This window comes from Protopterus annectens, chromosome 10.part0 (assembly GCF_019279795.1).
Source record: "Protopterus annectens isolate FY-2018-M chromosome 10.part0, PAN1.0, whole genome shotgun sequence".
In the NCBI taxonomy this organism is placed as follows: domain Eukaryota; kingdom Metazoa; phylum Chordata; order Ceratodontiformes; family Protopteridae; genus Protopterus; species Protopterus annectens.
Window position 1 is genome coordinate 96267300 of NC_056744.1, and position 24045 is coordinate 96291344.

The window sequence follows — 24045 nt, forward strand, 5'->3', positions numbered from 1 at the left end:
TATTACTTCTCATAACCTCCTCTCTTCCTCACAGCATGGTTTCATACCATATCACTGCACAACCATTGTCCTTTTAAGGTTCACAGATATAATAAATCACAACAGAAATTCAGGTCTTCTAACCTCAGCCCTTTTTCTGGATCTATCCAAGGCATTCAACACAGTCCATCGTTCAATTCGCCAGAACACTATTCATGCTCCAAACTCTCACACAGAAATCCTTCTCCTCTGCAGAAGCTTGGCTTGACTGCTCACAACTCCTCCTGAATAAAAAACTATACAACCATTCACCCCCAATTTGCTCAGTCTCCTCCCAAAATAACTACCTTTAATATACTTTCATCCAACAAAAACAATATAGAGCTGGTATCCCACACCAAATTACTAGGTGTCATTATAGATGACCATCTGAAATGTAATCTCCACCTTCAGCAAGCCATAAAGAAGACACACCAAAAGCTAGATAGACTGAAATACTAGTTTACTGATGTGATTACCCCTCCACCTTTGGGCCAGTAATCACGGAGCCTCAATCCTCACCTGTGGGGAATGTTCACTGGAAGGATAACAGACACACACACACACACACACACACACACACACACACACACACACACACACACACACACACACACACACACACACACACACCTCCAGATGCAGCTCTCTGCATCAATCACAATTTCCCTTATGAGCACATGGAGAAAGATCCCCAATAAGACTAACCACTGGCACAGCTACAGAGTTGAGATATCACCCGAGTGTCCAAGCAATGGCTTCCAGCATCCTCTCGGTCCAACCAGTACTGTGTGTCCCTGCCCAAGTAGCTCTCACACACACACACACACACACACACACACACACACACACACACACACACACACACACACACACACCTGGGAAAGGCTGGCACAGATTTACTAGCTATGCCCTCTTCTGCCCAGACTACAAGGTAGTTATGACTGTCACCACACACTCCTGCCAGCTACTTTAAGGCTCGTACAAGGGTACCAAATATACTGAGTGAAATTAATATTAATACAAATGGTAGTTTGACCTAGAGCAAGACTATTAGGAGCGGTCCACACAGCATCACCAAACAAAATATGCAAGTACTCTCAAAACTTATACATCTGTACAAAGATCAGCCATAATGAAAGGTTTAAATACATTTAATAATAAAAGAATGAGAAAATACTAAGTATATATTCACAGTGACATCAGAGTTCAAATCACAAGAAATATTTAAAATAACACTGAAGGACAGGCTCAGACAAAAAAAAACAATATCTAAACTAAACTTCACTACATTTCTGACTAAATCTAAGAGAATCACTATTCCCTACTTAATACAGCAAGGCAGATGATATGGTGAATGGTCCTTTTTGTTGTCAGCCCCACGACAGAATACAGAATGCTTTATCTCACTAAGAGACGTCTCAAAATAATATCTAAAATATTATTTCTGGGATAGCTTGCAGAACGACATCACTTCTGGTCATCTGACTTCTAGTTCCCATGCAACCCCCCGTTGCTGGAAGCTGGCAGGATTTAGCACATACCTGTAAAAATACACACACAAGGGCTTTTGCTCAGATCTGTGGCAGGTGCTGAAAGTCATAAAACAATTTCATACATTCATGCTTCCAGAGTAGTAATGAATGCACCCCAAAGACAACACAGAAAGTTTTCTAGTACAGACTTTGTGTCTCTGGCTGCACTGAAACCTGTGAGACAGCATCTTTATGGCCTAGCCTGTAAAGTAACTTAAATTTCAAATATATTTTAAAGTTGCCGGAATGAGGTTAACCCTCCAGTTTCCACTATTAAAACATATACTTTTAAACAATTACAATAGTGCATGTACATTTCTGTTCTCTCTAGTAGAGCACACTGTGGCTACATTTCAAACACAAGCACTTTACAAATACCTTTTCAACACAAACAACTGTACAAATTGGTTTGATATACACATGACATACAATTCTAATACATTTGTAACACAAGCATCTTGTATAAATCAGTTTGATATTCATAAATGACATATAATTATTTATTAAATTCCAGCTAGCTGTGCTAGCAGTACCTCCTACAGTCACAACAGACTCTAATGTACAAAACATAGCCACTTCTTTTCTACTCTCCACCCTAACATAAGCCTCTCCTATCCTAACCAATCTCCACTCCTCTCTATTAGCCAAATTAGAGCAATGCTATAATAAAGTAGCCAAATTCGCAATCAACCAACCAATATAGATCACACCTGTCTCTCTCGAAAAAAAATAAATAAACTAGCTTGAACTAAATTAATTCTCTGTTGTACTCAGAATTAATTACAACCTTCAAACTACTGCACAAACCTGAAAAATTCCTATCTTTTGACTTCATTAGTCAACCTAACACTACTAAGAGACAACTATGTTCCAATGACAAATCATAACTCTTCTTAACTAAACCTAACAACAACGTAGGATACTCCCTTTATTCACACTGCATTGCTAATAGCTGTAATACTATCCCACTCCACTTAACAGTCTGCAACCTGAAAGATTTTTAAATACCAACTAAAGCAACCGGACAGATAAATGGCTCTACACCTGCACCACCCCTGGTTAAATTAGTACTAACATAGCTATACAACTCTCTACTGCAAAAAACTTAAGGTTGCATTATCACAGCTATACCCACCATCATCTCTTCTTCTTTTTTCTTCCTTGTGGCACCTGTCCTCCTTCCCTTCTTTGGGCTGCACTAATTCTTACCTTAAACAAAATGTATTCACATACAACCAATGTAACTGTTATTTTTAATCAAAGCTGTTTGCATATGACGTAACCGATGTCAAGGATGTCTGGAACTGTTGCTCATGAATGAAACTGAGTGTAAATGATGAAAGAATGCAAATGATGCCGACGATGTATCTATAATGGAGCTCTTCTCCATGGGCTTCCACTGAAAGATGAAACTGCTTAGTCAGACTTCCCCAGTAAACAAATGCCAATAAATTATTATTTACATTTCAGCCACGGACATTCTGCATAGTATTTTTTTTCCATCACACCAGAACCCAGTGCTGTTGCCCAGTCACTTCTAATACTAGCTTTTATTTTCATCATTATTTCTGTTTTTGTTTGAGTCTACCCTTCTATGAACCCACTGCTCCATGGACTAAATGCTGCTGTAGTCAAAGATTCAATGCAAAATCTCTCTCAGGTATTTCTCACTACACTGTTATGGAAGTTTCTATTACTGTCAATGAATAACTTACAAGAGGAACCATGCTTGCTCATCCATTAATGAATACATTTTTACCCCTTCTGATGGCCTCTTTATGTTCAAAATGCTTCAAAATGTATAAACTTATTAAATATATAAGTTTAACTTGAGTCTTGCAATGGCTACATTCCTAAAGCTTGAAGAACAGCCATCGTGATACTCCTATATGAGGAAAATCCAAACACTAGTCCTAGTAATTAAAGGCCCACTAAGCTTGCAAAATTTTTTATAAATCCATTGAATTTATCATTTCTGCCTCATAAATATAAACTAATAATCTCATAGCCCTGGGCCCATATCCATTTGGCTGTGTAACAGTCAGATCATGCCTTTTTATCCTTGTAAACTTCTTTGAATGGGTAACTCAAACAGTTAATAGTTTTCACAGTGCAATTTGCATACTTGGACCTATACAATCCATCATACAGGCATCACTGACAAACTGGTGAAACAAAACATCAATTCATACATGGTAAGGGGGGCAGCAAATTATTGATGGACAAAATATATGTCATTAGAGATGCAGGCGCTACCTCTAAGTAAGAGGCATCATCAAGTGTTGTTCTTCAAGGCTCACTGCTGGGTCCTCTTCTACTTGGCTTTTACTTCTCTGATCTACAAACAGATATCCTAATTTTCTGCTTAAAAAATGCTGACGACTATAAACTAAGAGCTGTTATTAGGACACCCACTGACATGAAAGGTACTGTAGGAATTGACAGACTATGCAAACAAGTGCTGTAAAGATAGTGACCTCAAATTAAATGCCAGCAAATGCATCATTCTACATAGATGACCCCCCCCCCAAAAAAAATAATGCTTTTATCATCATTTTTTGTGTGTGTTATGGAGACAAGTTTGGGAACTGCTTCTGCTGGTGCTTCCGGCGCCAGTGCGGATGAGGGTGTATCGGCTTCTTCAGCTGACACGCGCCAACTCACGGGCCAACTCACCTTGCTAGTTCAACTTCTTACACCGCTCAGCCTTCTAGCTGAACAGCGTGAACTCCTGAAAGTGTTTAAACCACGTACGGCGGGTTTGGTACCACCAGGTACTTCAAAAGATACATCTAGCCACTTGGAAATCAATTACAACGCGGATATCAGTAATTTTCTAAAAACTCCTGCTGTTTTTCGAGAGGTTAATGACAGCGCTTCCAATGGCTCTGGACATTCTCAATCGGACCCTATAGTACATCCAGCTTCAACATTTTCTGAGTGGGTTAAACATCAACCCGCTTTTGAGTTTAATGAAAATTATGAAAATCACTCCAATGCTGGCATTTCCTTTGCGGACAATATGCGGACTCTTGAACACAAATTATTCAGGTACAAGACATTGCAGTTAGATAATTTATACTTACATGAATGTCTTAAGAAACAGATTGTACCAAAGGGTAATAAACATTTTGTGCAATTTGTGCTTGGACCTGGAATTGTGTAGTTTTCAGTGGTTGTGCCTTATAGTGTCTTTGGCGTACTCCTTGTGGTCGTTTCCTTCTTGTTTGCTGCCTTTTTGGAGGTTTGGGTACATTTGCAGCTTCGTTGTTTTTTTGTATGCTTTTATCATTAGAGATCTAGGCACCATTGTAGATAACTCCCTATCCTTCCATCCTCATTACCCCATTGTAGTTAGAAAATCCTTTTTATCTGGCCACACCTATAACTGAGAGCATCTTATCCAAAATCAAAGAAGTCTTACTTCCTCTCTACTCATCGGTTATCTGTCCCATTATTAAATATATTGATCCCTTTGGTGTGTACTTTTTGAAATATATCACTCAAATGGTGAAACCTGAGGTTTCTAACAAAAAAAAGTCACAGGCCTCAAGTCCCCTTGATACCTAAAAAAAAAATAGACCTTCCTCTCTCTGTAATCTGTTTCCTGTAGATTGCTCCAACTGTGATTTATGTTCAGCCTTTTGGCACACGAAAGGCACCACCTCCCTACAGCTACTACGTCTTTGTAGACCTAACGGTACCTCAAACACACAAACAAAAGCACCTTGATTTTTATCAACAATTTAAAAGAACACACTGGTATGAAAGGCACGTTCCCCACATTTGGAATAAACTACCCCTGCATATTAAGCACAGTAGTACCCTAGCTATATTCTCGACTAGTCTAGACAACTGGACAGGAACTTATAATATTCATCCTAGGTCTATATGTGTGACCCTACTTGATTGAGGATGTAACTCCACTAGGTGTTCTGGGCAAGGCTGTTGATGATCTGACAACTGACTGACTAATTGCTACCTATAAACCTGTGAACTAAGTGACATGTTCAAATTCATAAAAGTTCATAGCAACTGTTCCATGTGCTTAGAGGTCTGAAGTATGCCAAGAATAGGTTTAGCTCTGGGTCTAATACACTTCAGGCAAACCTCAAAAATTTTCAACATTCTGTTTCAAGACATAAAAACATTCAGGGTTTTGGTTTACTGAACTACAAAATATTTTTTTTTACTTAACAAAATAGTTTCTCTAATCATGTCCACAGACATTGTGTCCAAACTTAAGATGGGTTTTCTTCAAATTTTACTGCTTCTCCTCCCTGGTCATATTATCTTAAATTGTGAGGACCTTACATTCTCACAATGACTTTCCTTGGTCTTTGTCTAGAATACCAACACAATAATGTCCCCAGATAGTTAATTCAAAAGCAACTGGTTGTTTAAACATCATTGCTTTGTCATTTTCCATGTCAAGGACTATTCCTGTCCGTTTCAAAGAAATTTACTCAGTAATAAAGGTATCTCAACTGAAAAAAAACTACTAATCTTACAATATCACAATTAACTTCTACTGTTTTGATACTATATTCAACCTCTTGTTGGAATAGTCTTGTTTCCAAACTTGAAATTTTTACTGTTAGGTGTTATCAGTTTTTCAGTACTTTTTTCCCACACTGACTCACATCACTGATGCAGTTGTCTAATCTTTATTCGCCGCAAACAGTGCTTGTGCATGCAGTTTCAATTACAGATGGCCAAACAGATGCTACTGCAAAAATATCTACATCTGAAACTGGCTCTTTGGCAAACAGTTATGTTGTATTCTTCTGGATGTGACTGTGCTTCACAAATCCAATCAAAAACACAGCATCAACTTTAGTTATTAAAGTTAACATACCTTTATCTGTGTTCAAATCCTATGCAAAAATTTTCATTAGAATGTCTTTCACTTTCTCAGCAAGTAACAGTGCTAGTGTGCTTTCATTTTTATAGCTCCATTGTTGTTTTCTTTCGGCTTTTCCCTACAGCTCAGTAAGGAGTCCAAATCATAACCTAATTTTCCCATCTTTTATAGTGCTTTTTTTCATCAAACATAAGTACAATTCAATAGTTGAAAACCATCCTCTACTACCAGTGGAAAGGGTGAACAACCCGAGTTTAAGAAATGTGAAATTTACTCTTTTGAAATTCCAAGGTGCCCAGCCAACAACACAGAGGTATAAAACACAACACGTAATCTAAATTGCAGCAAAAGCACACACACATTAATTGCAGAGTCTGCCATAAAGCAGTTGGAAAACTACTACTCCAGTAATAAAACAGATGCTGATGTAAAAGTCTCAAGCAAAAAAGTGCACACTTAACACTTTCAGTTTCACTCTCCACTGTAAAAGGAAGTAGTGCCAACTAACCTAGTCACCAAAAGGTAAAAACAAACTCCACCCTTCCCTATCACTTTCTGTAAGAAACTCAATACTGCCATAACATTTCTGTGATTTTCTGAACTTCAATAAAGTCCATCAAAATCTCACTCTGTTGTCTTCAAGACAAAATACTAAGATCTAAAGGATACCAAACATTTCATTAATCCAAGGCTCATTTCAGATGTCGTTTCATACAAGAAGTGAATTAAACTTCAAAAAGCCAGCAGCTACAAATCACACAGAATCCAGCAAAAGTCTTACTGTTGCAAAAGAGCTAGTGTAGTGAAATATAACTAAAGTGAGAGAGCAAATGTACGGGTGCAAACTACGTGCTATTAAAAAAAAATCAAAATGAAATATGACCTTTTATATGTGCTTGACAGACCTGCAGTTTCATGCTCAAATATTGAGGCAGACATCTCTTCAACATGGTAAAGACACTTCAGTGAATCCACTCACTGCTGGTGGCCCTGCTGATTTTAGTGGGACTGCCAAAATGCAAAGTTCTGTTTCTTCAACATTTTTGTTTGAACACACATCTAACATGTAGTCCACTAATTCTGTAATGTTAAACTACTGTAGAAGGGTATCAGATGGTGCACTTAAATCAAAACCTGCAGACTTTAGTTTAAAAAGCCTAATGTATTTCGGGTATGGGTGTAGTAACACTAACTGAATTTTGAATCAATAATGAAGCCATAGTAATAATACTGCTAGATCAAAACCAATACTGTTTTACTAAAGGAAGACTATGCCTTCTGAACCTCGTCGCATGTTATGAGTAGGTGTCAACCAATGTGCAAGGACTAACGGTTTATAGGTGTGTACTAAGCTAATGGGCCTGGAGCCTTTAGAAGCCTACCCCATAGGATTACCCTGGCATCATGCCATTCGACCTTAGCTCACAGTGCCTCTGTTGAGTAGAGTCACTGGAGTGATCCCCGGGGTGGATTTTGTATTTCCCATCCACTCATCAAGATTTCTCTTGAAGAGGGCCAGTGAGGTGTTCTGCTTGACATGTATGGCAAGTGTATTCCATAGCATGAGCACTCTCTGGGTTATGAACCTGTCCCTCCTGCATATTGTGTTGATTGTGGTAATGAGGCTGAGGTCTGTGGAGTGTGTGGTGTGGTGGGATTAGGATTTCTCTAGCTGTACCATTTCTAACAGAACTGGGCCAGACATTGCTTTGGAAGTCAAGCAGAGACCATCTAAGTAGGCAATATGAGACAGAGAATAGTTGGAGTTTTTGGAGTCTGCCCATATAGGACAAGTGTTTAAGGCCTAGGATCCTGTTTCTGAGGTACTTTTGCAGCCTCTCCAGTTGCTGCAGGTGTCTAGTGAGGTACATGCCAAATGGGGCATTGTACTTGACGACTAGCCTAATGAGGGAAAAGTAGAGGGAGACAATGACCTCTTTCTTCCTGGATGCAAAAGCCTTAGTAATGAGATGTGCCACATAGATGGACTTTCTAACCACAGTGGCAATGTGGTGGTCAAGGGAGAGGTTGCTGTCAACCTGTGTTCCCAGATCTCTTGTAACGCCTTCTGTGTTCAGGGGACTACCATCTATGTGGTACGTTATGGGAACTGGGTTTCTCCCAAAGGGGATGATTACACATTTTTTGTCAGTGAGCTTAAGGCCATGGTTCTGACACCAGTCGTTGGACTCAATGAGGCCTTTCTGTAGGATGTCAACATCACTTGTGGAGTTAATAATAGCTCCCAACTTGCATTTGTCTGCAAACTTTGTCAACCAGAGTCTCTTCATGTTGCCCTGGACTTCAGAGATATAGATACCAAACAGGAGAGGACCCAGGACCGAACCCTGTGGGACTCCACTTGTGACTGGTTAGCAGTATGACTTGAAGTCAGCTACTTTCACAGTGTGGGTTCTATCTGTGAGCCTGTTTGTAACCCACCCAGTGATAGAGGGGTTGATGCCTAGCTTAGTGAGTTTTTTCATGACTCCTGAGTGGGGAATGGTATCAAAGGCCTTGGCCAGATCCAGGTAGACTGTATGAAACACCTTGCCTTCATCCACAGCTCTGGTGACTGACTCAAAAAAGTCAACTACGTTGAGCAGGCATGACTTACCCTTCACAAAACCAAACTGTGTTGGATCCAGAGTCTGGAGATTTCCTATATCCCTGTTTATTAGGTCCATGATGATGCGTCCCATAGCTTTGCATAACAGACTCATCAAGCTAATGGGGAGATAGTCCCCAAGGTCTGTAGTCACTCCTTCTTTGTGGGGAGGGATGACTATAGCAGTGTGCCATTCATTAGGGACATGAGGCTGTGGCTGAACAGGGCACACAGGTGAGGTGCCAGTTCACTCTGTAGTTCATGTAGAACACAGCCTGGGATACTGTCAGGTCCCATAGCTGCTGTATTCTTGGCCTTGGATAGTGCTGTTTTAACCTGTGCAGCAGCAATACCTGGTGCCTGGCAATCTAATGGTATTGTGATTGGTCCTTCCGGGGGGGGGGGGGTACAGTTGGCACTAAATCTGTCAGCCAGTACATTGGCAATATCTGTTGGCTCAGTATAGGAGGTACCATTGTGCAGTAACTCAGAGCAAATTTGGGTATTGCCAGGGAGATTCTTTACATACCTATAGAAGGCCTTGTGGTTGCCTTTACTATCTGCTGCAATTCTGTTTTCATAGTTAGCTTTGAAGGATTTGATGAGGGATCTCAACTTTTTGTTGAGGGTGGTAAGGGAGTTTTTCCAGTCCTGGGACTTCACCTTATTCCGCATCACTTTCCTCCTTCTGTTGTAGAGTTTTTTTTATGGCAGGGGACCACCAGATTGGCTTCCTTTTTTGGAGGGGAGCGTCTTGGTTCTATTGGGTATGGTGGAATCCATGCATTTGTGGACGTGTTCATACATTGCAATGGTATATGATTCGGCAGTCATGCAACTACTCTCCATTTGCATGGGTGCCATGAAGTTAGCTATCTCTGTTTGTAGGAGCCCAAAGTTACCTTTAGAAAGGTTTTTCATGGTGGTTACCGTTGCAGGGGGGTGGGGGGATATGGGTTTCCAAGGTGATTAGTTTGTGGTCAGATCTAACCAGGGAAGAGTTGATTATTGGTGTACAGCAACTTTACTATTCTAGATAGTTCAGTAAAATTAAATGATAAAAATTTAATACTTTAATGTTTTACAAATGGCTCTACAAAAGAAAGTTACAAGTAAAGCTATCATGGAAAAGTTTTGCAAGGCAATCAGATATCATAAACAGTATGCCTGAAAGGTCAGCTCTGGTGCCGCTTCTATGCAGTATATTTACTGCTGGCATAAAAACAGTGGATCATATCTGGTAACAAACACTTTGATGGCTCTAACAAAAGGTATGTTTAAGCATGCCACAAACTGGATGCATTCCTTTTTCACAATTGCCAGACATATTTAAAAAGCTGGACCTTCAACATTAGCAGATTTCAGTACTTATAAATGTGCTGTAGTATGGTTCTGAAGAAAACAACATAATGTGCACTGGGAGTTAATAATCAAGTTTTTTTTTTTTTTAAACAGGGGACAAGACAAAATGCTGTAGTACACTTACAGGTAATTTCCCAAATGTTAACCATTAAAAGTGTACAATGTAATGAGAAAATCTTAGGGTGATGCAAATGATCATGATGGAGAATGCAGAGTAAAACTTCACAAATCCCAGTTCTACCTCTAAGGACTTTCTTCAGTCTAATCACAGAATAAAATGCTACTCGTTCCTATTTACCAATATAATCCATGCAGACAAAATACAAAGAATTCTGCCACAAGAATTAATGAAATTAAGCAATTTGATTTTAAGAACTAACAGTTTCCTGGTTTCATACACATTACTTAGGTGTGACTTATACCTAGGTTTCAATGCACAGTTTTATTTCTTTTAACTTGTTTTAAATTGCAATTCACACTCAACAAACATGAGATCAAGAAATCTGCTGCTAAAATTTCAGTGAAAAAAGTACATTTATGTAACACAACATCTTCAAAGTCTATGAAATAACCCTTTGAAAGGCACCAAACAAAGCAGCACGTTAAATGAATTTACAAACAAACTGGACATCGATATAGAAGACAAGCTATGCAAGCGATTAACAGGTAATAGTGGCCCTCATGTTTCTCAAAAACCTAAGGTTCTACATTTAAAATGTAGCTATGAAACTACCTTTCCAGGTTCTGGACACATCACTAGCTATGGTCTCTACCGCTGCTTGCTAGGATGCTAAACATGCTTCCTGCAGGCATCCACTGAAATATCTGCAGACATGCCCTGGATAAAATTTCCCAGTCAATTTTTGCCTGATGAATTTCAAGTCTCCCCTCAATTAGGAATAAACTTTTCGAGTGGACCATCATCCAGGCAGTCATAAGGGCACTCTGAGCTATCACTGGCATCCTGGCAAGGAGAGCTTTTTCCTTTTTTATGGCTTAACCCCACCCCCTTTTGGTAAAGTGTGCACTTGTGTCACCACTAGGGCTGTCTTTGTCCCTAGTCAATGCATGTGTGCTTACCCATGTGCATGGATAAGTCTATTGTCACCAGTATGGATGGCCACACCCATGTCTTTTAAGCACTGACTCCCTATATCATGACAGGTCTTCTCTCTTCAGCCAAGGCCCTATTATCAGAGCAGGGTTATTAGCCAGGAAGGAACAGCCATCCCTCCTCTCCTGGATGGACAATCTCACCTTCCTTACCTGTACCATCAAGTGCCCAAGCTCTCAGTCAAAACTGGTTGCTTGGGCTGTAACCAGGGTTTTCTCTCTGTAAGCCAGTAGTGCAGCTAACTGCTAGGCATTCCTAATGTGTAGGCAGGCATCCTAAATGTTCAAAGAGCACATCCTGCAGCATACAGTTCTACTTGCTTTTGAAGGTAGACCATCTCTTACTAGATCACATAGTTCCCCCAAGATTGTTTTGCAGATGGTGTCAGGAAAATATAGAAATAAGTACATAAGGATATAAGATATTAAAAATTGTGATCAAAGTTCCATGAATAACATACTGAAAGACATTTGACATCAACAATTAATCTGGAAGCAGACTAAGCTAGAAAGGCAACAAACAGTATTTTAAATATAAGTAATCAACATCAAACAGAGCTGTGTAAGCAAGCATAAAAATATGAATGTACACACACAGTACATCTAGGAGAAAAATTCAGCTATGTGGAAACCTAGAGGTACTAACAGCAAAAGGTAGAAGTTTGACAGCACTACTGATAAAGATGTGCATTTTATGTTTGCACTACATTACTTTTCAATACAACCATAAGTGACTGAGGGCTTATCCAGGGATCTGGGTCAGTACAGAAACAGTTCAGATAAGGAAGAAACTCAGTTATTTCAGATTATTCTGCAACAAATTACTACAGATCCACATGCACAAACTGCCCCTTGCAGATCTGAATGAAAAAAGAGCCTTGATGTTCAAAACGTATCTGTAACTCTAAAGCTGGTAGCCAGCAATGCAGTAAGTGAGCTGAACAGAAAAAGAGCTACTTGGTTACTACTGCAGAATAACCATATGTCAAAGCAGATTTAAGTCAGGAAAGTTACTTCTCTAACTGCATTATAAAATTTATCACAATGAAAAACTTGAACTATGGTTGCTCAGTTTACTGCTGCGATCCCTTACCTTCGTGAGAGTGGGGAAACCAAATCTGGGAGGTACCGGAGTGGGGACTTCGGAAAGTAGGCTCTGATGGAGAGGATGTTGACCCTGCAGGATGTGTAGATGCTGACCCCAGACTGCTAGCCAGAAAGCTTCCCATGAAAGACGGTGATGAATTTCCCATCAATCCACTGCCTGTGGTGTTCAAAAGCATGAATGATAAAAAAGACATTTATATTACATAGGGTTTAGAGCATTATTTTGCAAACCTTGCTTCACATAAAATAAATTACTCATTCAAAACGATGCACATCAGTTAACTCATTTTTTCTCAATCAAATTCAGCTCAACTTGTACAGAAGCTTTTAATTTATCAGAACAAATCTCTACAGCATACCTCTCAACTGTCCAGATTTTTACCTCACATTTTTGGTCTGCTTCTCATAAAACTGTGTTTTTTCTGGCGAATCATTGAGGACTTAAGTCAGAAAATAATGACAGACATTTGAGATTCAGACTTCACACCTTTCATAAAATTCATGTCAATGCAAACCCTGTTATTCTAACAACTTTCTAAGTTTGTAAGAGTAATATTTAAAAACTGTTCCTATTTTTGGCCTTTGCCCCACCATTACTTATGGCCTTGTCCAGATTTCTTATTCTAAGAGGTTGACAGGTATGCCCTAGAGAGGCTGGAAGTGTCCAGAAACCTACCCAAAACAACCACAGAAATGCTAGCACATAATTCAAGAGGTCAGATCCACATGCAAAACTAAGTTAAACTAATCTCTTTTACCATTACAGACTTTTTTCGCTGAGCATTTAATGCTCTACCCACCCATTCTCTTCTGAACTTGTGTCAGGAATAAGTAAAAGCCAGTACAACAAACAGCTTACACCATTAATAAAATGGCAGATCCAGTGGGCAAACATTTTGTTTTTTGATAGTAAAACAGCAGATGGTTGAACCCCTACTTGTTTCAGACTGCACAAGATGGACTTGAGGCACCTGACATCGACATTATGCATCACATTAAGTATGTAATTATGCAACATATACACGCTGATACTCTCAATGGCTCAACATGTAGCACACACACCTTTGGTGCAGAAAAATGTAGGTTCTCTTCCCAAACCAGCTAGATCAACTGCCTTCGACACCATTCCCCACTCTGGAATCATAAACTTACTAAGCTGGGCATTAATCCCTACTTCACTCAATGGGTTGCCAACTGGCTTACTGACAGAACCCACACTGTAAATGCAGCCTACTCCAAATCCAGCTCCACACAAGTGACAAGTGGAGTACCTCAGGGTTCAGTCCTGGGACCACTCTTGTTTAGCATCTACTTCTCTGAAGTACAGGCCAACACTAAGGGACTCTGGCTAATAAAGTTCACAGATGACTGCAAACTGGGAGCCATTATTGAATCCCCAAAAGATGTGGATATTCTACAAAAGAGCCTTACATTAATAGATGCTTGGTGCCGGAGCCAAGAAATGTATAGTTATCCCCTTTGGGAAAAAACATGTACCCATGAATTACCACATAGGTGGCAGTAAACTAAACACCGAAAGTGTGATAAGAGACTTAAGGACACAGGTGGACAGTGGTCTCACCTTTGATAACCACATCACCACAACAGTCAGTTAATCCTTCTATGTGGCACACCTCATCACTAAGGGCTTTTCATCCAGAAAAAAGGAGGTCACTGTCCCACTGTACTCATCCCTCATTAGACCCATTATAGAATACAACGCCCCGTTTGGTATGTACCTCTCAAGACATCTGCAACAACTAGAAAGGCCGCAGAAATACCTCACTAAAAGAATCACAGGCCTAAAGCAGATGCCCTATGCTGACCGTCTAAAAAAACTCCAGCTATACTCTTGTCGCATAGGATCATAGGTAGGTACTAGGCTATTGGCCCTAGGGCCTATACAAGCCTAGCCAAAAAGATACCCTGGCTTTCGCCACCCAAGAAAATTATTTTCCTGTGCCCCTGTCAAGCAGAACCACAGAAGTGATCCCCGGGGTGAATTTCCTGTTACCCATCCAATCATCAAGATTTTTCTTGAAGAGTGCTAATGAGGAGCTCTGTTTGACATAGATAGGTAGTCTGTTCCAGAGTATGGGAAGTCTCTGGGACAGGAATCTATCCCTCCAGCATGTTCTGTTTATTGTGGTGACAAGGTTTAGGTCCCTAGAGCGTGTAGCTCGGACGGATTGGGATTTCTTTACGTGGAGCATGTCCAACAGCTCTGGGTTTGACATAGCTTTGTATGTTAGGCAGAGATCACCTCTGAGTAGGCGATATGCAACAGAGTAAAGCTGGAGTTTTTTGAGACAGTCTGCATAAGGCATCTGTTTGAGGCCAGTAATCCTCTTTGTGAGGTATTTTTGTGGCCTTTCCATTTGTTGTAGATGTCTTGTGAGGTACATACCAAAAGGGGTGTTGTACTCTATAATGGGTCTAATGAGTGATGAGTAGAGGGGAGCAATGACCTCTTTTTCTGGATGAGAAACCTTTTGTGATGAGGTGTGCCACGTAGAAGGATTTCCTGACCACTGTGGCAATGTAATTATCAACGGTCTCTTATCACACTTTCGGTGTTAAGTAGACTACCGCCTATGTGATAGTTCATGGGTACAGAGTTTTTACCAAAGGGGATGACCATGCACTTTTTGGCATTGAGCTTGAGACCATGTCTTTGACATCAGGCATCTGTCTCAGTGAGGCCCTTTTGTAGGATGTCCACATCATTAGGAGTTTCAATTATGGCTCCTAGTTTGCAGTCATCTGCAAATTTAGTTAGCCAAAGACCTTCTGTGTTAGCCTGTACTTCAGAAAAGTAGATACCAAACAGGAGAGGACCCAAGACTGAACCCTGTGGTTCTTTGTCACTGGTCTGAAGTCTGATTTGGAGCCTGCTACTTTCACAGTGTGGGTTCTGTCAGCAAGCCAGTTGGCAACCCATCTTGTGACACAGGGATTTATACCTAGTTTAGTGAGTTTATTTATAATTCCAGAGTGGGGGATGGTGTTGAATGCCCTGGCGAGATCTAGATAGGCTGTGTGAACCACCTTACCCTCATCTATGGCTTTGGTGACTACTTCAAAGAAGTCTATCAGGTTTAGGAGACATGATCTGCCTTTTACAAACCCACACTGTGTGGGGTCCAGAGTTTGGAGATCTCCAATGTCTTTGTTTATGAGTTCCATGATGATACGTTCCATGGCCTTGCAGACGAGGCTCGTCAGGCTAATGGGGTGGTAGTTCCCAGGGTCTGTTGTGGCCCCCCCTTTTTGGAGTGGGATAACTGTTGTGGTGCGCCATTCAATGGGCACAAAGCCTGAGGTGAGGTTATGACTGAACATGGTACTTAGGTGGGGTGCCAGTTCATTCTGTAGTTCATGTAGAAGGCAGCCTGGGATGTTGTCAAGTCCCATGGATGCTGTGTTCTTGGCTTTGGAGAGTGAGGTTTTTACCTGTGCAGCCATGATTACATGAACTTGGCATTCTTCCGGTATAAAGATGGGCCCTTTAGGGGGGTGAAAGAGGGGTAAAGTAAGCACTGAACCTATCTGCCAGGATGATGGCAATATCAGTCGATTCTGTATATTTAGTGTCATTGTGCTGTAACTCAGAGGAGATCTGAGTGTTGGCATTGAGATTCTTGACATAGAATGCTTTGTGGTTGTCTTTAGAATCAGTGGCAATTTTCATAACTAGCTTTGGAGGATTTTATGAGGGATCTCAGCTTCTTACTGAGGCTGACCAGGGAGTTCCTCCAATCGTGGGATTTTACTCTTTTTTTGCAACAGTTTCTTTCTTCTGTTGTAGAGTTTGTTTATGGCAGAAGACCATATCGTCTCCTCAGAGGCAATCTCTGCCTAACATACAAGGCCATGTCAAACCCAGTGCTGTTCGGCATGCTACACTTAAATCCCAATCCTCAGAGCCACACACTCCAGGAATCTAAACCTTGTCATCACAATGAACAAAACATGCTAGGGGGATAGGTTCCTGATCCAGAGACTCCCCAGACTCTGGAATAGACTGCCATACATGTGAAGCAGAGTGCCTCTTTGGCCCTCTTCAAAAGGAACCTTGACGATTGGATGGGAGATAGGAAATTCACCCTGGGGATCACGTCAGTTGCCCTGCTAGACAGAGGTCCAGGGAAGTAAATATTGTGGAAAGAAACAACCAGGAATGTTTATGGCTAGGCTTGTACAGGCCCTAGGGCTGATAGCCTAGTACCAACCTATGAACCTATGCAGCATTGCAGTGCTGCATAAAGGGGATGCTGCACTCCTCAGTGTGCTGTCTTTCAGATGAGAAGTTAAACTGAGGTTGGTGGTAGTTCAGGTGGAGTAAAAGATCCCATGGCACATACTGAAAGGAGTAGGGTCCTTTATTAAATGTCCTATCTACAATATTTACATATTATACATTATTTACATCCTTTTACCCTCATTTTCCATCATTTGCCTAACTTTACACATACATTTCATTTTCTTTATTTCCATTCCTTATCTGACCCTCCACCCTTTTTCCACAACTAAATTGTTTTCCCTAATATCTCTGCCAATATCAATTTCCCATTAAATTTTAACCCATTCAATCTTTCATTCCATATAATCCATATTATATAAAACATCTATTTTCTTTACATATTCTCCTCTGTAATTGCTATGTTAACCATAGTCCAACAGATACATACTATCCTTCATTTGCTTAACACCTTCCAAAACACTATTCTCACATATGTTTTTTCCATTACTTCTTCACCCTTTTACATCTTAAAAACACGGTCTGTTGTTTCAACTTCACCACAACAACTGCGCATTTTCTCTAATATTTTTTATAAGGGATATTCAGTTTCATTGACAATTTCTTTATTGATAATTTCCATAAATAATCTCTACATTCTACACATTTCTTACACCACTGCTTGTCTCGATTCTATGGCTTTTATTTTTTCTCCCTCCAACCCTTCCCATAGATTAACACAGTAATACTTACTCATTACGTTTAAATACCATTCTTTTCTATCATGTTCTATATCACTTATATTTACTTTCCAGAACATATTTTTTCTTGATTATCTTTTTATTTCACCATTCACACATTCTTTCCCTCTTTTAAATTTACTAATCATACCCCATTTTTTTATATTTTTCTTTCATTAGTAGAAATTATCAATGACTTATTTTCTTTTTTTAACAACGTCAACACTTTATATAGATTAAAAGAAGCTGCAAAAGCAACTGGATTTGCCAAACCCAACCCGTCTTATTTTCCTTTAAAATACAACACACCTCTTTTTACTGGATTTAATCTGGAAGAACATCTTAGATTTATCCCTGTTTATACTCATACCTATAGCCCTCAAATATTTACTAAGTTACCTAATAGATACTTCAATACATTCTTTATTATCTGTCATTAAAATAATATCATCCACATAACAGGACATAATTAATACTTTAATCCCTTCTACAAGCCTGTATTTTATTTTTAAATTACTAAACTGCATTTATAACCAATACAAATAAAATACTACTCACTGGACATTTCCCATGTTATACCACTCCTTATATTTATTTCTGGACTTAGCCAATCATTTGCTACCACTTTTACTGTATTTTTTTCATACGCTGCAACAAAACTTGTAATATCTTCTCACGTATTTTATTGTGCCCCATTAAATTTTATGTTCATCTTGTCAAATGCTTTACTCAAGTCACCTGACAAAATTTTAGCTTGTTTTCCTGTTCATTATATCACCTACAATTTCTCTTATTTTCTTTAGTAACGCCTGACTTTCGTTTCCCAAACATTGCTTCTTCTAATATTTTATTTAATTTTCAATCTATTTTCAGTTATTTTCATAAAAATCTTTACTCTGAGTTATTTAACACTATCAGTCTCCAATTTCTTATGTCCTATAGCTCCCTTTTTTTCCATATAAATTTCATAGCTTTAACACACATTTCTTCTTGTCCAAAATCTTCCTCTAACCATTAATTTAATACCTTCAGAAAGTACTTCTTCTGCCAGTCTAACATCTTTATAGATACAATATTCTATCCCATCCAATCATGTTGCTGATTCCATGTTTACTATTTTTAACACATTATTCACTTCTTCCAATGTTATTTCTTTTTCAAAATCATTACCCTATTTTATTTTTTAACTTTCTGTTTTTACTGTTATTTTCATTAAATGTCATTTATACATATATACTTTTATTACATTCATTATATTGATGATTTGTAACACCTTCTCCTCTCTCGTTTTTTATTTCTCTTATTATTTTTCTTTTACTATTCTATTCAAATAAAGTACCACCTCTTTGTATTTCTCTTGTAAAAAGATACCTTTGTTTAAACAACAACCTTTTAATCTTCTTTGGATTCATCTCATTTCCTTCTCTCTCTCAAAAAAATCTTTCTTATTTCTTACTAAATCTCTAAAGGCATAATTGCTTACTTCTTTGTATTTGTTGTTCTCCTACTTTATAGGTTCACAGGTGTGTACTAGGCTAATGGCCCCGGGGCCTTTACAAGTCTAGCCCATAGGATTACAATGGCATCATGCCACCCGACCTTAGTTCCCAGTGCCTCTGTCGAGTAACGCCATTGGAGTGATCCCTGGGGTGAATTTTCCATTTCCCATCCACTCATCAAGATATCTCTTGAAGAGGGCGAGGGAGTTGCTCTGCTTGACATGTATGGGAAGTCTATTCCAGAGCATGGGCAGTCTCAGGAAAAATGAAAAAAATAGTACATGTTCCAACATAACACTCCCAACGCCCAGTGCATTAACCTCTATTATCATAAATTTTTCTAATGTTCATAACATCTTTACATACAGTCTTTAAATAGTCTTAGTGATTCTTTTTCTACTTCAGTTCTAAACTGAACATACATTTACTTTTTTGTCTCTCTATTAAATGCTCACAAAACAAAGATCTATGGATTACAGTTTTTCTTTAACCCATATTACCCCCAAATGTTTGCATACGCTGTCTTGATTCAAATATATCACAAAAACATCCTTATTAAGATGAATAAATGCTCTTACCTCTTTCGGTGAAATACCCAATGGTGCTATTATATTAACCCAAATGTCATACCCATTCAGCTCTTTTTCTTCTTTACAACTTATTCTTACTAAACGTTGCTTTCTTTTTTCTTCTTCTTTTCTTCTCTTCTTTCTCCGTTTCACTGTCAACACATACAGTGGATATAAAAAGTTTACATACCCCTGTTAAAATGCCAGGTTTTTGTAATATAAAAAAATGAGACTACAATAAATAATTTCAAAACTTTTCCCACCTTTAATGTGATCTATAACCTGTAAAATTTAATTGAAAAACAAACAAATCTGTTAGGGGAAAAAATATGAAAAAAACCTACAATAAGCTGGCTGCATAAGTGTGCACACCCTTAAACTAATACTTTGTTGAAGCACCTTTTGATTTAATTACAGCATTCAGTCTTCTTGGGTAGGAGTCTATCAGCATGGCACATCTTGACTTGGCAATATTTGCCCACTCTTCCTTGCAAAAGTGCTCCAAATTTGTCAGATTGTGAGGGCATCTCTTGTGCACAGCCTTCTTCAGGTCACCCCACAGATTTTCTATTGGAAGCCATTCTTTTGTTGATTTGGATTTATACTTGGTCATGTTGAAAGGTGAAATTCCTCTTCATCTTCAGCTTTCTAGCAGACGCCTGAAGGTTTTGGGCCAAAAGTGACTGGTATTTGGAAATGTTCATAATTCCCTCCACCTTGACTAAAGCCCCAGTTCTAGCTGAAGAAAAGCAACCACAAAGCATGAAACTGCCACCACCATGGTTCACTGTGGGGGTGGTGTTCTTTTGGTGATGCAAAGTGTTGTTTTTGCACCAAACATACCTTTTGGAACTGTGTCCAGAAAGTTCAACCCTGGTCTCGTCAGACCATAACACATTTTCCCACAAGCTTTTGGAGGACTTGATGTATTGTTTTGCAAATTTTTGCCAGGCCTGGATGTTTTTCTGTATAAGGAAAGACTTCCGTCTTGCAACCCTACCCCATAGTCCAGACATATAGAGAATATGGGAGATTGTTGTCACATGTAGTACACAACCGGTACTTGCCAGAAATTCCTGCAGCTCCTTCAGTGTTGCTGTATGTCTCTTGGCAGCCTCCCTGACCAGTGTTTGTCTTGTCTTTTCATCAATTTTGGAGAGATGTCCAGATCTTTGCAATGTCACTGTTGTCCCATATTTTCTTCACTTTTTGATGACTGTCTTCACTGTGTTCCATGGTATATCCAATGCTATGGAAATTTTTTTGTACCCTTCTCCTGACTGATACATTTCAACGAGATCCCTTTGATGCTTTGTAAGCTCTCTGTGAACCATGGCTTTTGCTGTAGCAGGCAACTGAGTAAATGTCAGGAAAATCCTACGAGGGCAGCTTAATTTTATTTGGGGTTAATCAGAGTCTTTAATTGATGACAGGTGTGTACCCAAGAAGACTGAATGTTGTAATTAAATCAAAAGGTGCTTCAACAAAGTATTAGTTTAAGGGTGCGCACACTTATGCAACCAGCGTACTGCATGTTTTTTATTTTTTATATTTTTCTCCTAACAGATTTGTTTGTTTTTTTTATTGAATTGTACAGGTTATAGGGCACATTAAAGGTGGGAAAAGTCTTGAAATTATTTATTGTGGTCTCATTTTTTTATATCACAAAAACCTGGCATTTTAACAGGGGTGTGTTTTATATCCACTGTAAGACTTCTTCTGTCATCACTTCCTCCACCTCTTTTTCTTAAATTCTGTCCATAATATCTCCTCATGAAACCACTTTTTATCTTTCCAGCTCACTTTGGTCAATTAAATACTGTAAATAAACATCCTGTAACCCTCCCAGCTGGAGGGTTGTAATGATACATTCACTCTGTGTCTAAATCTGAATAATTGCTCATGGAAAGGCAATTCTGAATCTTGCAAACGTACGACCACCTTCACATTACTCTGCATGCACACTTCTCCCTTCTCACTACATATAGGCACCCTCCTTACAGACTTGCATGTCCCCATATATCATCTATGTCTTCCTTTTGCAAAGGCTTCACTGCCTTCACATCAAACTCTGGTCGCTCTAGCAGTGTAATCTCCTCTCCAAGCTCCTCACTTCAACAGGATAGCTCCCTGAAACAACTGTCAACCATACTCCTTCCTGCTTCTCTAAGCCACCACTGTGCCTGCACTGGAAGCAGGAAATGCCACAACAAAGTGTCCCTGCCCGAAAAGAGTAAGAAAATTTCCCTGATGCCTTGGTCCACTACACCAACCCTCAAACAGTTCACTGTGAACTGAAATTTCCATGAACTCTTATATGCAGATTCCCCAGAAGTGTGCAGGTAGGGTATTCCACTGATTGAAATAACGACAGGTGTTAATGGAGAAAGAAATGTGCCTAGCTAGTACAGACAGGGAGACGTTTGCCATGAGGAAACTCCAACATAAGGAAAAAAAGTGGTCTGAATGGCAAGATCTGTTTGGGATAACTAGCCCTTTCTATAAAACTGAGAAAGGGGGTCACTCCTTCCATTGTTTGGAAAGGTTACTGGAGGATGGCCAGTGCTGATATAACAGATGTGTTTGAAGACATTGCACTGGAACTAACTGTCTGCCATCTACTGTACTGGCAAATGTCTAACAAGAGACATATGGAGCCAAACTTGTGTGGAAACATCACAGCCAGCACCAGACTTTAAAAAAATCTGATAGTCACTAAAAGAAGAATGTCTTAGCCTCTTAGTGACAGATTTCCACTGTTCATGCTCTATCCACTGTAGAATGGGGCCACCAGATAGAATGGGAAGAGGCTACATCTGGCAAAAGTGTAGGCAGTAGTACAGAAGTGCACGCTGATTCAGATGAAAGTGTGAGTAAATGAAGAAGCCTTAGTGCTACAAACAGGGATATCAACGACTATTACAGTGGTCAGTTTAGGCTTGGATTCTGCCATTTCTCCATAAACCTGTCCATTTTTTTTTATATTTTTCAGTGATGTGGCTTGCAGGCCTATGATGCTTTTCAAACTGCATACACTGTGTTGTATTGGTTCTGAGTACGCTTATTCCCCTGGGAGACCTACAAGCTGAGGTACAGAGATCCTACTCCAATATCTGGAGCTTTAAAAACACAAAAAAAATTATGTACCCTTTTTCTTTAGTTTACTTTAGTGGTGGTTTTGAACCTTCTGTAGAGCAAGCATTTTTGAATGCCATTGGAGGAACCTAAATAATTTGCTTGCCACAATGGCACTTACTGTGTGACACTTTACTTCAAAGAGAGCAAAGACATGCAGAAGTCAACAACTACAAGACATCTAGTTAAAAGATTGAAAAATAGAAAAAAAAATACTAGAAGAAAATTATGAAGAGGATATTTCAGATAATTAAGACGGTGTCAATGTGAAACAGAAATAAATAGTTCCTCAAAAAAATTCCTAGAAACAGCCTAGGGCCACTAAATGCACAACCATTTCCTTTGCAAAGTATTCTGCCTTTGCAGTTCATTATGAAAATCATAGGGAAGAGTTTTATGTGCTGATAGCTCCTAGTGCCTGCAGCATCACTCATGTTTGTTCTTGCACCTCTAGCTGTAGGATGTTTGATCTAAGCTACTACTAAATCGGTATGGCACTGAATCCACTAACCTGAAATATCATGACTTGGTAAGTACACGCTGAAAAAGAAAAGGGACTCTGACATACTTTTTCTGGCCATTTCCAACCTACTACAATATTATATACATGAAGTCTTGGCAACAATGCCTGGTGTGCTGTTTAATTCTCAGAACTATGAAACCAAAAGCAATATTTCAATTGCATTACCAGATTTAGTTTTATTGAAAAGCAACAGCTTTCAATACAGAGTTACTAGGATGTGGACTTCTCTTTATTAGAGAATCTGTGACCCACAAAGTTTTAAAAAGTCCTTAGATATGCGGCTTGGAAACAAAGTATTTAGCCCACACTTTTTGTGTTACAGACTCCTAAACAGCTTCAAATGAGTCTCTAAGCAGCAAGTTTTCAGAATCAAAAAGGTATGCTGTCCTGAAACTTGCATTAGAATGGGAGGGGAATATACTTAGAAGGAGAAGAGGCTATACTTTGGAAGCTGGAATACTATTCCAAAATCACGGACAGCAAAAACAACAGCCTTTATGAGGGAGGGCACTTTTACTAAGCTTGCAGCAGTCCAGGAGCTGATAAGTAAGAGGACCGCACTCCTTCTCATGCATGGGGGTGGGGGACTTCATCTCTCAAAAAAAAATAAATAAATAAATAAAAAGTATTCTCCTGATCGATAATTAAAATGGTACACACTGCATACCTTAATGTGGCCAGAGCTTTTTACACAAAACCCCATTAAAGCACAGCAGAAAAGCTAAATAAACT

At 39.2% G+C, this 24045-nt stretch overlaps 1 protein-coding gene across 1 annotated transcript in view; it reads right to left on the reverse strand.

The window, feature by feature from the left end:
- BAHCC1 (BAH domain and coiled-coil containing 1) overlaps window positions 1–24045 on the reverse strand; it is a 1784093-nt gene that overhangs the window by 1190643 nt on the left and 569405 nt on the right. The window contains exon 3 of the mRNA XM_044085068.1: window positions 12594–12764. Within this exon, the coding sequence (XP_043941003.1) occupies window positions 12594–12764 (171 nt within the window). The remainder of the gene's footprint in view (window positions 1–12593; window positions 12765–24045) is intronic.